The following is a 13,957-nucleotide window of genomic DNA, read 5'->3' as shown; positions in this document are numbered from 1 at the left end:
TCACTCACCAATACACTCATGCACACAGTCAACCGCCCATACAGCTGTTTCCACATGCACTTTTGAACCCATACATCTAGTGAATCAACTGCTCACACATCTATGCACAGAGTCATACACCTCCCAGACACCCACACACACACTCAGTCTCCCATACAAATACTTGAGCAACCAATCAATAATCCATATACTTACTCATATAGCTAATGATCAACACTTGCAGCAGTTTACAGAACAACAAACATAATGATGCACAAATTAACACAGTTCAGTCACTAACCCATGCACTCAGTGAGACACATTTAACCACTCACTTATACAGTCAGTCATGCACCTACTAAATCCTTCATCCAGACACTTATACATCCACTCATTCTTCAATATGTAAGACATATTTTAACTTTACAGAAACATACAGTCACTGGATGTTGTCATCAGTGATGTCATCAGTGATGTCATTTGAGATGTCATCAGTGATGTCATCAGTGATGTCACTGACCATGTCATGAATGATGTAATATGTGACATCATCAGCAGTGGATTGCGGGTGCGCGATATATAGTTAGTGCAACTAACTATATATGGAATTTCAATGGTTTTGTGTGAGTAAAATAAGGTTTTGTAAATGCTAATTCCTAACTATATATGGTCTATAACCTATGGTTTTTTCAGTGAATATATATATATATATATATATATATATATATATATATATATATATATATATATATATATATATACACACACATGTCACAGAGACAAATCTGTCAAAAAAGGCAACAGGCGAAAATGCGTTGGTGAGGCTACACTCTCATGCATTAAACTTTAGTAAGCATCCTGGAGTGTCCGAATGTTCCTCGACGGTGGCGGCATATAATTTTATATCTCGGTTGAGATCGAAACGCGTCGTTTATTTGCTGAATAAACCCGCAAAATTCACAATTGCAAACCGGAGTGGCTCGTCTTTTCTGCAGTATTCGCAGGGATCCTCTTTGTATATATATATATATATATATATATATATATATATGTGTATATATATATATATATATATATATATATATATATATATATATATATGTTAGCACGCTGCATGTGGTGCGCACAAAGGACCCTTTCATCAAGCGGTCTCAGATACATGGGAAATCCTGTTTTGCTGTTATGCCGAGGTATCGGACCTTCCGTGACCCGCTACCGAAACCTCCAAGTGCCGAGAAGCTGCTGTGGTACAGCGGGCCAAGACTGCTTGGAGAGATGCCGTCACTGCACCTGCGTCTCCGAACTTGTTTTCTTGTGAGGTCGGTGGCTAAAAGAAGGGGACATAAGGTTGATATTATTTCGAAATTTTGCTGCGTTTTCTCATTGCACTGGATACTTACATGCTGCATTTTGGGACTGGTAGTCCTTGTTATTGGCGCGTGCAAGAGAAATCCGGTGCAGGTGAGCCCCCTACCACTGGGAAGGAGGAGCCTACATAAAGATTCTGAGTGGGAAGCATGCTTTTGGACTGTGGCATTTGAAGAAGGCTATTTGCCGAAACCGGTCATGCCTCATCTCCAAATAAAAGCAGCCTATGAAGCCCCGCTGTGTCCTTTGTTCTTCGTCCGTGAAGGGAGAAGTTTATATATATATATATATATCTTCCAAACGAAGATGCCCACTGCAAATGAAGACACCCACTTAACACTATTTTTCACCTTTTAATTTCCAGCTTGCAAAAGCATAAAAGGGCGCGAGGATGAAAGCAGCCTTTCCGCCTTACGTGTTTCAGGGATCTATTCCCCTTGTTCACAGGCCAGGCGTACTGGGGCAGGAACTCTTGCACTTTTATCTCTCGGGTGTCTTGAATTGTAAAATACCGCCCACCTGGGTGTGTCGCAGTAAAGGATTATGGATGATGTAGTCCTTTGTATTACTTTAGTAGACGCAACTTTCCTATTCCTCCAAAAATAAACACCCCCTGGGTCGCTTGTTCCTCCCGGGCCCATTTGCTGTTAATTTTGCGCCTCCCTGGATGGTATGTTGCTCCTTTGTTGTGTCTGGATTGACACCAGACAGAAGGACCCGCTCACGAGTGGTCGGATGTCTTTGTGACCGTGGCAGGCCACATATATTCCAAACGAAGGTGCCCACTGCAAATGAAGACACCCACTCAACACTATTTTTCACCCTTTAATTTCCAGCTTGCAACAGCATAACAGGGCGCGGGGATGAAAGCAATCTTTCGCCTTTCCGCCTTACGCGTTTCTGGCATCCATTCCCCTTGTTCACAGGCCAGGCGTACTGGGGCAGGAACTCTTGCACTTTTATTTCTCAGGTGTCTTGAATTGTAAAATACCGCCCACCAGGGCGTGTCGCAGTAAAGGATTATGGATGATGTAGTCCTTTGTATTACTTTAGTAGACACAACGTTCCTATTCCTCCAAAAATAAACACCCCTGGGTCGCTTGTTCCTCCCGGGCCCGTTTGCTGTTCATTATATATATATATATATATATATATATATATATATATATATATAGATGAACAAGGCCGTAGGACAGTCAAAACGCATCACGTGAGGTTTATGAAGGAATACATCTTTTTTTGCCCATACCACTGTGTCTTTGCCTGAGAACGCGCTATTATTGCTGTATGTGGGACATTGAAACTACAAGCAAGCTCCGCCGGTCAGTGTGCCAACATCCACGGCTCTCTGGTTCCCAGATGGAGCATTCTTCCATATATATATATATATATATATATATATATATATATATATATATATATATATATATATATATATATATATATATATATATATATATATATATATATATATATATATATATATCACTGAAAAAACAAAGGTTGAAGCAGCATTATAGTTAGTTGAATATGTCAGTGTCGCCATTAATGCTTTGAACTGAAGAAACACAGAAAATCACCAGTTATAATTAGCAGAGTTGTTTGCAATACTTAGTATCTACTACCTAGAATCTTTGCCCTGTTGGAAACTTTTTCTGCAGATTCAAAACACTTGTATGGAACATGCTGAACACCAGTGATCAACTATCACCTGCACACAGAGTTACTCTTCTATACAAAGTTTTATAACATGTTCAACACCTCTACACACTTATAATTAAGGATCCCTGTTTTCTGTTTTTGCAGATTTTTACAGATAAATACAGACAGAAAACAATGTGTTTTCTGTACGCATTTATTTTTATAGGGGGATAAATACAGAAAAATGTGCTTTGAATGAACCTCCGTGCTGTCTTTCATGCATTATAACCCAACAACTGAGCAGATAGACAGCATGGAAAATGAAAAAACAGGATGACATTTCTTTAAATAATGGCATTTGTCAACATGCATTTGTGGTATAATGCTAATATTTTTTCCTGTGGTTGCGTTAGTATGTAATATTTGGTAGCTTAAATAGTGAAAACATGACAGACATCAAAGTATGAGTGCCTGTCGAATAGTTAAATAGATATGGAAATGTACAGTTTTACAACTTAATTTTTACGCCAAACACAAAATAAATATGGATAAATACTGATAAAATGGCCAAAAAATAAATATGGATAAATACAGACGGAAATGTTAAAAAAATCAATACCATAAAACCGGGAGCCCTGCTTATAATGCATTAGGATCGCATACGTTTTGTAAACACACTCATTAGCTGGACATAGACGGTACAAAATTAGGTTAAAAAGAAATATGGTAGCTACTCCCCACTATGTAAACTATAAAGCAAACTAACATAATCATTGGATGATGTCATCAATGATGTTATTTGAGATGTTGTCAACGATGTCAGAAATTATGTCAAAGAACGTCATTAGAGATGCCATATGTGAGGTCATAAGCAGTGCATGGCGGGGGCGCAAGTGGATTTCTGTGTTTTTTTGTGTTCAAAACATTAATGTTGATACTGACATATTCAACTAACTTCCCTGTCCTCATCAGTGCTGGCAGGGACACAGAATACAACTCTTCTCTCAGCTGACGGGAGCATTTTTAAAGCTCCCACCCGCCGGGAGCAGACTTTTTGTTTGCTCCCATTTTGCAGGAGTTTTGAAAATGCTGCTGCCAGATGGGAGCAAAGACAAGTTTCCCTTCCCATGCCAGTGTGGGCAGGGAAGCTGTTGTGAGACAGCCCCGGGGAATGGGGTCCCTGGGGCCATTAATGACTCTGGAGGGGAGCCGCAGGCCCCCTTTCGTTTTTGTAAAGTTGAAAGCCCTGGGCGATGGGTTCCCCAGGATCTTTTCAAGGCTCTGGGAGAGGGGCTGCATGCCCCCCTCCCCTTTTCTGTAAGTGTCAGCCCCATGGCTCGGGGAGGGGGCCACGCACCTTCTCCTCAGTGGCGTAACATAGGACCACGCAGCCCCGAAGGGGGGCTGAGCTCCAGGGGGCCCCCTCGGCACAATACCCTGATCCGTGAGCTCCTGGTTGAGTCCAGAGGGCTGAGCCCTTCATGTTTTTTTGCAGGGGGGTCACCTTAAGCTTAGTTATGCCACTGCTTCTCCCTTTAATTAATTAATTAATCCAGCACGGGCCTGCATTTTGGGTAGGGTTTTTTTCAATCCCGCAGGAGTTCTAGGGGATCGTGGCAAAAATTACCGATTTTGTATTTATTTTAGCCAGAGGGGCTCTCTACAGGTCCCCCTCATGGGGCCTGGAGGGGTAGGATATCCTTACCCTGCCCACTTATATTCTTTGTATTTACTACTTCAGGACAGGGGACTAAGTCCCTGAGTCCTGTAATGGTTGCCAGTAACATTTTTCTCATATTGCTGGCAGTCATTCAGAGCACTCGCTCCCATGGGAGCCTGTCTCTCGCGGGAGCTAATTGAGCTAAGGGAAAAAGAGGGGAAAAAAGCTCCCTAGGCAAATCAGAATGCTCCATTTTTAAACTGGCTCTACTGCGTGAGTCTCTTGAGCCTCTCACTGAACCAACCTTCCAGATATACAAATATTTTTTACCCTTAATTTCTAAAAAACTACTGAACAGATTTACATCAAATCACAAAAAAAAAACAATCTGTGGACCAAGATCTAGCTTCCTGCCAAATGTGGTGTAATTCCATTCTGCAGTTCTTGTGGTAGCACTTCTTACAGATATCTATGGAAAATACCTAGGGAATTAGGGCCAGATGTAGGTGGCCAATTACCGGTCGGTAACGGCCGAATTCGGCCGTTACCGACCGGTATTTGGAATTTGAGATGTAGGTCACTCAATTTTACAGAATCGGTAAATTTACCGATCGGTAAATTTACCGATTCTGTAAAATACCGAGTCTGTATTTTTACCGAATCTGTAAAATTGAGATGTAGGTGGGACTCTTCTGAGTCCCACAAGCCTTACCGAATCGGTATTTTACCATCAAATCCTATCTGATGGTAAAATACCGATTCCGGTGTGCATGCACATGTGTGCATGCACACCTGTGCCATATGACAGGCAGACCTGCCCTTAGGGCAGGTATGCCTGCCACATGGCACCCGAACCCGTTTTGGGGGTGCTAGAGGGTGTCAAAGTGACACCCCCTGCACCCTTGTGAAATTCGGTATTTACCGATTCGGTAATTACCGAATCGGTAATGCCCATACATTCCTATGGGCTTCAAAGCCCATAGGAATGAATGGGCATTACCGGTCGGTATTTACCGAATCGGTAAATACCGAATTTTACCGATTCGGTAAATGCACATCTGGATTTACCTACATCTCGGTACTTCTATTTTACCACTTCTTATGATTCGGTATTTCAGAGGTGGTAAAATAAAATTACCTACATCTGGCCCTTAGTGTTTTCGGGCCCCCCTTTTTTTCAGCCCCTACTCGATGGATCACCCCAAAACATTTCAAGCACAAACTAGTGAAAAAGTAGCACCTTTTTGGAAAGTTTCATGGAAACTCGTCAAACGGGACCAAAGTTATTAGCAACACAGAAACCGCTTTTCATATGCAACAGTTGACCTAACTATAACTACCCAGTGGTGACTGCCAATGCCTAACAGGCAAATGGATATATCGTTCATTCAAAATAAATATAGTACCGCATCACGTGTGAGGTTGTGAGATATGAGCATTGATTGGGAATCTGTCTATGCTTGATGAAGTGTTACCATATAGGAATTCCTAATCAGTTTTGATGAGGGTGGTTGACTGCTGCAGGCCTTTGGCCGTGCAAAGTTGGGGTTGGCAACTGGGCTTGGCCTGTGGCCAGGACCTGCACTCAGCCTGTCACAGGCAGCCAACCTCCACAGCCCATCTTTTTAAATGGTGTACCCCAAATAGATCTCTTAGATCCTCCAATTCTCACTTGATACCTATGACCAGAATAAGAAAGGGGAATTGGGGAGGACGTAGCTTTAGCTACAACACCTCTAAAGAATGGAACTCTCTCCCTCGCTATTTGAGGGAAATACCGATCCACCTTGCGTTTAGGAAGCAATTGAAGACATGGCTATTCTAGGTCCTTTAGTGGTCTGAAATTTAGTAAGGAGTACCGAAAGCGCCAAGACACCTACGGGTATTCGCGAGCTATACAAATTTCATATAACATAACATAACATAACATGGTAGTTATCCCACAGTACGGGGTTCTGCTTTTATAAAAATCCTTTTGGGATTCAAGGATTCTATGACTGGGTTTGTGGCCCCGATGCTGCTGATGAGTTCCACTAACCCAGACCAGCTTCTATGACCCATGACTCACCTGCGGGGTCCATATTTCCGAGCCCATGATCGGAAACCCCCAAATGGTGAGGCATGGCTTGGTCAAGCGTCTCTGAGTTTATATTACTCAGGCATGAAGCTTGCTCTTTCCCTGTATCCTTTTTGGGATTTTGGGTACCTTGATTTCTAAAGTGGAGCCAAGGTTCCGTAGTAAGGAGACTGGTACTGCGGACCATAGATGCCATTTTAGTTGTCATGGTATCACGTATCCCAAAAACACTGTGAATCATTTAATCATTTTCTCTCATTTAAACCCTGCGGGTCCGTTGAGGGTCCCTCCAATAAGGCCTGGAGTCACAGTCGGCCCCTCTGCCACCTTATGGGCCCTTTGAATTTTTATGTCGAGCCTACCAGCAGCGCGCACGCGCTGCTCGCTCTGCGAGGTATGCTGTATTAGGGTATGCACTAGAAGCCCCACCCACTCTCCTCTCATATTTGTCATTGGCTTTGTCATTGTCCTTCTTAAATGGTGACTTCTGATTCATAAATGGGCTTGTTAGTCCTGCCTTGGTACTGTCTTGTCTCCATTTGTTACGGACCATAACAACTGGACCTTTTACTTGGCTCGTTACACAGCCTGCTTTATCAAGGGGGTGAGCACTATTTTTGCTATTGGCAATTGGATCAATGGCGGCTGCTTTTTTGGGGATATGCATAATGATCGCTGCGCCCCCTTTAAAGACACCGCGATCATTTTCAATTTTATTTATTTTTCATGTTGAGCGCAGCATCCACTTCTGGGACACTGCTTCCTGTTTACATTTTTTTGGTTTGTTTATTTATTTTTTAACTTTAAAACTAAGCGTGGCGTCGCTTCAAGGACACCGCGCTTGGTATCTTTATTTATTTTTTAACTTTAACACTCAGCGGGGCACCCGCTTCAAGGACACCGCGCTCAGTAATAACCTTTAAAAACAAAAGAAACCTAGTGCTGTGGCCTTGAAGCGGGTGCCCCGCTGAGTGTTAAAGTTAAAAAATAAAGAAAGAAACCAAGCGTGGTGTCCTTGAAGCGACGCCGCGCTTGGTTTTAAAGTTAAAAAATAAATAAACAAACCAAAAAAAATTAAACAGGGAGCAGTGTCCCAGAAGTAGACGCTGCGCTCAACATGAAAAATAAATAAAATTGAGCAGTTTTAAAATTAAACAAACATTTGCAATGCAATAGATCTCACATTTACGTGCCAATGGCTTAAAAGCGAGACCTATTGCATTGCAAATGCTTGTTTTTCAAAGCTACGGGGACTGTGCTCCATGTCCTGAAATGGTGGTAGCAAGACCAATTTTTCAGAGCGCTCAGATCTGTGATGCCAACTTTGGAACTTCAGATCTAAATTGGATGACAAGAGAAAAGGCTCCCTCATCCAAGCGTATACCTTTATTTTCAAACATTTGGGATTTTCAGATAGCCACAGATCGGATCAGCGAATACTCCACTTGAAACTGGCAGGATGTACAAAGGTGTTAACCCTTTCATGCCCACCCAGTATCTTTTTTAAATGCTAACATCTCAAAAATGACTGACTGGGTATAAACCAAAGCAAAAGCAAAGCAAGTTGTAAGAGTAAAGGTCAGACAGGTTTGGTACAAATCTGTTCAACTGTTTTGGTTATAGTTGCAAGCAAAATTTCCTATCAGAGTAAAAACGGGGGACATGCCATTTTCCCTCCCCTCCTTAACTTTGTTTGCCCTACATGGATCTGCACAAAATCTGGCTTGATGGGCTTTAGCTGACTGCTCCAAGAGATTGCTACATTTCTTGGAGATCCATCCATGAATCTAAAGTTATAGACATATCATAAAAAGCCTTTTCAATAGAAAGTGTGGCTGAACCATAACTACACCGTGGTGACTGCCACTGTGTAATATACATGGAAAAACTGACCAGTGCCTTTCAAACAACCAAGCAGACATTGTCACCACATGTTAAAGGAGCAGGGTACCAGCAGTCAGTGCTTGGGGCAGGCAGCAGTGGTTCAATAGATGTGATTAAAAATAACAAATCCACATTTATGGTCCCCTGTGGATCCCCTCCAAAGGCGGAAAGGCCTCAGTGCTCCAGATGCAACATTATTGAAGCAATCAACCAGCTCAGCCCTCTCGTCCACCCATAAAGTGGCATTATTGTTCTGTGGGTCCAAAGGGTTCCAGGCCGTTAAATACAAATGAAATTTAATATGGAAGCAGAAATAGACATTTGACGAGCGTGGCCATGCCAATCCCCCTTGCCTGTTTGCTTTCTGCTTTTCCTTCACAGGCTTTGTTTTGTCTTCGTCTTTACCTTTGCTTGCACATCAGTATTGTGCCTTCCCGCCGCCCAAAGCCTTTTCAAAACCATTTACTGGTTTTGTCATCACCACCTCAGCGTAATGTTGTTCTTCCAACACCTCTGATGGCCATCACTGTTGGGCAGTGACCTCGGCTTTGCTACATCTACCTGTGAACGTAGGCAGTCGCGGCTGGCACAGCGTGCTGGTGGCAGGGCAGGCACGGGGGGGGTAGTATTACGGGGTGCGGGTCACAATGTTGAAAAACGAAACACTTACCTTTCTTCCCGGTTCCCCTTCTCTGCTCATGCTCTCCTGTGTCTGACTCCAGAAACAGGAAGCACACCCAGGCTTCCAGTCAACCAATCACAGCGCTGCCTTAGCAGTGTTGTGATTGGTCTGAGCGCTGTGTTTCGGTGCTCAGACGCTGACTGGGAGCCTGGGCATGTTCTCCATGCAGGCCGTAATGCAGCCTGCATGGAGAACAGGAAACGTGTGCATGACTGATTTGGGCGGCAGAGAGGGCCTGCCAAACTGTCATTGTGCACTTAGGAGGGTTCTACCACGCCTCCACTGCTCTGCAGTCCCGCCCCTCACGCAAAGCTGCAGCACCAGGAGGACAAAATAAAATGATAATAACATTACATTATTTTAATTTGAATTTTTCCTCTCTTTTACTGCTTCAAGACAGTGGGTAACTCTCCTCCGCCTTTGCGGCACTGAAGGTAGGTGTGCTTCAACATATGGTACGGACCACAGATATCCTCGAACAGCTGACATGGACTGCTAGCTGTCTACAACACCTGACAGGGGCAACTGCCAGCTGCCTCAGGTGTCCAAAAGCAACTAGTAGGGGTATTTGGTGCACAGCAACCTCTGCAAGTTGCCTCTGTTGCCCTTCATCAGCCAGGGACCACTGGTGCCCTCTGGTGACCTCTAGAGCATCGACTAGGAACTTTTGGTCCAATGGGGTATATTGTCGTAAACAATAGTTAGGGTCCAATATTTGAGTCAAGCGATATTTTGGTTGGCAAATAACCTTACATGCTGCTACTTTGGCAGCTAAGGGGAGAAGGGGCCTGGGCCTGCCTTTGCTTGATTTTATACCAGGTGCATGTGAGCACATGTGTGCTTAAAGAGAGCGCAAAGGCAAATCAGAAATCGAATATCACTTCACCTGTATGACATACGCTTGACAGAGCCCCCTTAGACTGAGATGCCATAGATTTTGTTTTCATTCATCAGTAAGCTTTAAGGGCTCGCTCATTTCATAGGAAACCCCGTTGCCTCTCACTTCCATCGATTAGCCCAATCGAATGTTCCTTTTATCGGGCAGACCCAAAGGATTGTTGATTTCATGTGAGCCTTATGGGCTCTCCCTTCATAGGCAGGCCTTATTGACTCCACTTTTCATAGACAGGCCCCAGTGGCTCTCCCTTTCATCGAGAGGCCCCAGAGACTCTGATGTTACACAGTAAGCCTCATGAACTTCTCTTGGCCCCTCGACTCTATTTTTTACCAGTCAGAGCAATGGACTCATCATTACACCAACAAAACCATGGCTCTACATTTCATCAGCAGGCCGCATTTAATCCTTCCTTTCAACCGTAGTTCACCTCTTTATTTCACCATCAGGTTCTGCTTTTCATGAACTGGTATCATGCACTTCTATTTTTTTATATTTTTTCTTTTAATACAATCTGACGTTGTGCACCACAATCATAACATTTCCCTCCTTTATGTGTTATTCTCATGAGGACTCCTTTGTCCTCTCTCCTCCCCTTTCTCGCAGCTCTCCCTTTCGTACTTCCCCCTTTCTCCATTTTGTTATTCTCTCCTCTTCCTGGTACTTTCTCACTTCTCGAATGCTCTCCGCACCTGCCAAGTTCTTTTCACTCCTCCATCTTCTCCCTCTCCTCATACTCTTGTCTACTTCCTGGTCCCCTTTTTCCTCACTGTCCCTTTCCCATCCGGTCCCTTTCCTCCTTGCTGTCCCTATCTTCATTCCTTCCCCTTTGCCATCATGTACCATTCCTACTTGCTGTCCCTATCTTCATTCCTGTCCCTTTGCCATCCTGTCCCCATCTAGATTCTAGCACAACTCCCTTTTCCCGCCTCTTCTGGCCAGGCTCAGCCTCTCTTCCTCCCCCAACACCCCCCATCCTTTTTCCACAGTCCAGCAGCCTGTCCCATTCCCTCATCCTGCCCACCCTCTCCGCGCTGCCCCCTCCATATCCTTCTCCACCCTGGCGCTCTCCCCCTCTTGTCCTGCTCCTCCGCCCCATCCTGCCTTCTCCCTTATACTGCCCTCTTGCTCTGTCCCACCACTCTGCCCCCCCTATTCTGTTCTATTGCTCTCTGATGCTTGTCTTCTAGTTGTCCTGCCCTGGCGCTTCCAAACCTGCCACATTCTTGTCAGACTCACGTGTCTTCCTGCCCCTTTCTGAATCTTGCCCCTTCACAGCTCACCTTCACCTCTCTCCACCTGGTCCTTCCGTTTTCCTCATTTCGTGCCTCTCTTCCTCATTTCACCCCCCCCCCCCCGTCCTTACCTTCGCCCTTCGTCCCCATCTTGGCCCTCCACCAACACCCTGCTCTATTCATCCTGTTCCTTCATCTCCCCTTACCGTGGGTCTTTATTTCCCCATCCCCCTCTTCCACGCCCTAGTGCTCTGCCCATCTTACCATTCTTTCCTTATCCTGTTCCTTCCTCACCTTGCCCCCCCCCCCCCACCCCGTCCTCTCCATCCCGTCTCTCCCCCCCTACCCCCCTTCCTCCCAGCGCTGCGGCAGGTGTTGGCAGTGATGCCCATATACTACAAACCAGCTTTGGTTGCCATGGAGACAGCGGCTTTTCAATCCATCCACTTAAAGCTATCCAACTTTGGGATCTGCCTTTAGGAAGAATTCGTGGATGAGGAGGGGTTTACGGTGGCTTGTAATTGGAAAGAAAGCAACAGTTAAAAAACACAATCTGTGCCTGTCCCTCTGGGCGGATTAGACAATATTTTCAGGAGCCGAGGCACTCTTTCTAGGCGCTACAATTTAACATATCCGATTTTCTCCAGGTCTGTGGAAAAGGACCTGCTGTCTGAGCTCCCTTAAGAGTTCCACCCATCTCCGCATCATAAATAAAGACAAGGGGGGCGTTACAGTGGTCGCAGTGGGGGGGTGGGGGGGGAGTAGGGGAACTGTGGGCAGGGAATCAGAGGATGGGAATAACCCGAGGACTGGGTCACTGGGCGGAGTCAGAGGTGTGGCCAGAACGAGCAAAACATCCCAATTTTTAGTATTTGTCTGGCATTTCACTGACCAGTTAAAGTTCATTACGTTATTTAATTCTAACACACAAGTAGAGATGCCCATGAATAGAGACAATAAAACATAATAATTGGAAAAGTACATAGGGCAACAAAATCACAATGACAGAGACAAAGTATTACTTTGCGTGGTTGAGTTTCTTTTTACTTCTTCAATTGGTATTCTACATGTAGGTTACACAAAACAGCCAACGCGTTTCACCCATTCGGGCTTCTTCAGGGCGTAGTCCAATCCAGTGATTGTACACAAGACGCTAACCCAGGGTAAGGATATAGAGGAAGTCAAAGTCTCATCCAAGTCTCAAGAAGCAAATGATACAGAGTCACGAATATCTAATCGGCCATAATCGTTGTGCATAAATGTCACGCCGTGATCATCAGGAGCCATGTTCGGCAGTCCGTTCTTCTCAGATGCATCCAAATCCAAGAATTGAAGAAGTAAAAGAAACTCGACCACGCAAAGAAATACTTTGTCTCTGTCATCGTGATTTGGACTTTTCCAATTATTATGTTTCATTGTCTCTATTCATATGCCACTCTACTTGTGTGTTTGAATGTTTTATTGAGGACCATTAACTGTGGCTGGTTCTGAGAGGTGGGCACTGTTCTAGAGACAAGAGATGATACAGAAAATCTGTGGTACATTTAGTGAACACAGGTAGTAGTACGGCAATTTAGACACCCTGCCATTGTGTAGCACGTTATTTAATTCAACCAATGGATATATGTTTATTTAAGGTTTAATATGTGTTATTGACATTAAAATACATTGACAAAGTGGGATATGTTTCCAATTATGGAATGTCCCAGATATATTTAAAGTGGAATCACAAAACAATTTGCTCCAAGCCATGCAGTTTCTGTCATCAGAACTCCTCTTTCCTTCTTCCACAAAAAAAGCATTTCAAACATGAATGGCAAAATATCCTAGTTTGCAAATGTTTCTGCATAATTATGCTCGGCCATATTTGCCATATAATACATAATCTGCTGCATAATCTGACGATTTTAACTAAAAATGGTTTGTAGCTCAAACGGATCAAAATTTTTTTTAAAAATGTACCTTGTGTTGCTGTGAGGTGACCGGCCTGTGCCTGAATCAAAAGAGTCTTATTAGAATTGATTGTAATGAGTACTGGAATCATATCATATTCATCCTGTACGGAATCATATCATATTCATCCTGTACTTGCTTCAACCCTCTGTCCCTCCACAATGGTCATCGCAAGTCTTGAAACCAAAATCTACCCTGGTAAAACATGCTCAAAGCAGAAGCAGGCCCCAGGAGGCCGTGATAGAATGGGGCTACAGGGGCCTGGCTGAGTCATGGCAGGAGCCTGGCTGAATCATGGCCTGGCTGAGTCTTGGCAGGGACTTGAGCTAATCAAGGCAGGGGCCTGTCTGAGTCATGGCAGGGACTTGAGCTAGTCACGGCTGGAGCCTGGCTTAGTCATGGCAGGGGCTTGAGCTAGTCATGCAGGGGCCTGGCTTAGTCATGGCAGGGGCTTGAGCTAGTCACAGCAGGGGCCTGGCTGAGTCATGGCAGGGGCCTTGCTGAGTCATGGCAGGGGCTTGGCTGAGTCATGGCAGGGGCTTGAGCTAGTCACGGCTGGGGCCTGGCTTAGTCATGGCAGGGG

The 13,957-nt window shown here is 44.4% G+C and overlaps 1 protein-coding gene across 2 annotated transcripts in view; it reads left to right on the top strand.

Moving 5' to 3' along the window:
- Window positions 1–13,957, top strand: part of ASIC1 (acid sensing ion channel subunit 1) — a 485,621-nt gene that overhangs the window by 136,007 nt on the left and 335,657 nt on the right. The window contains exon 3 of one of the 2 annotated variants that reach the window (XM_078689128.1): window positions 9,871–9,891. The exons of the other annotated variant lie outside the window; for it this stretch is intronic. Coding sequence (XP_078545254.1) covers window positions 9,871–9,891 — 21 coding nt within the window. The remainder of the gene's footprint in view (window positions 1–9,870; window positions 9,892–13,957) is intronic. 2 annotated transcript variants of the gene reach the window in all.

The sequence above is a fragment of the Lissotriton helveticus genome, chromosome 1_1 (genome assembly GCF_964261635.1).
Source record: "Lissotriton helveticus chromosome 1_1, aLisHel1.1, whole genome shotgun sequence".
NCBI lineage: Eukaryota > Metazoa > Chordata > Amphibia > Caudata > Salamandridae > Lissotriton > Lissotriton helveticus.
The sequence above is the reverse complement of the archived record's forward strand: the minus strand, read 5'-3'. Positions and strand labels throughout refer to the sequence as shown.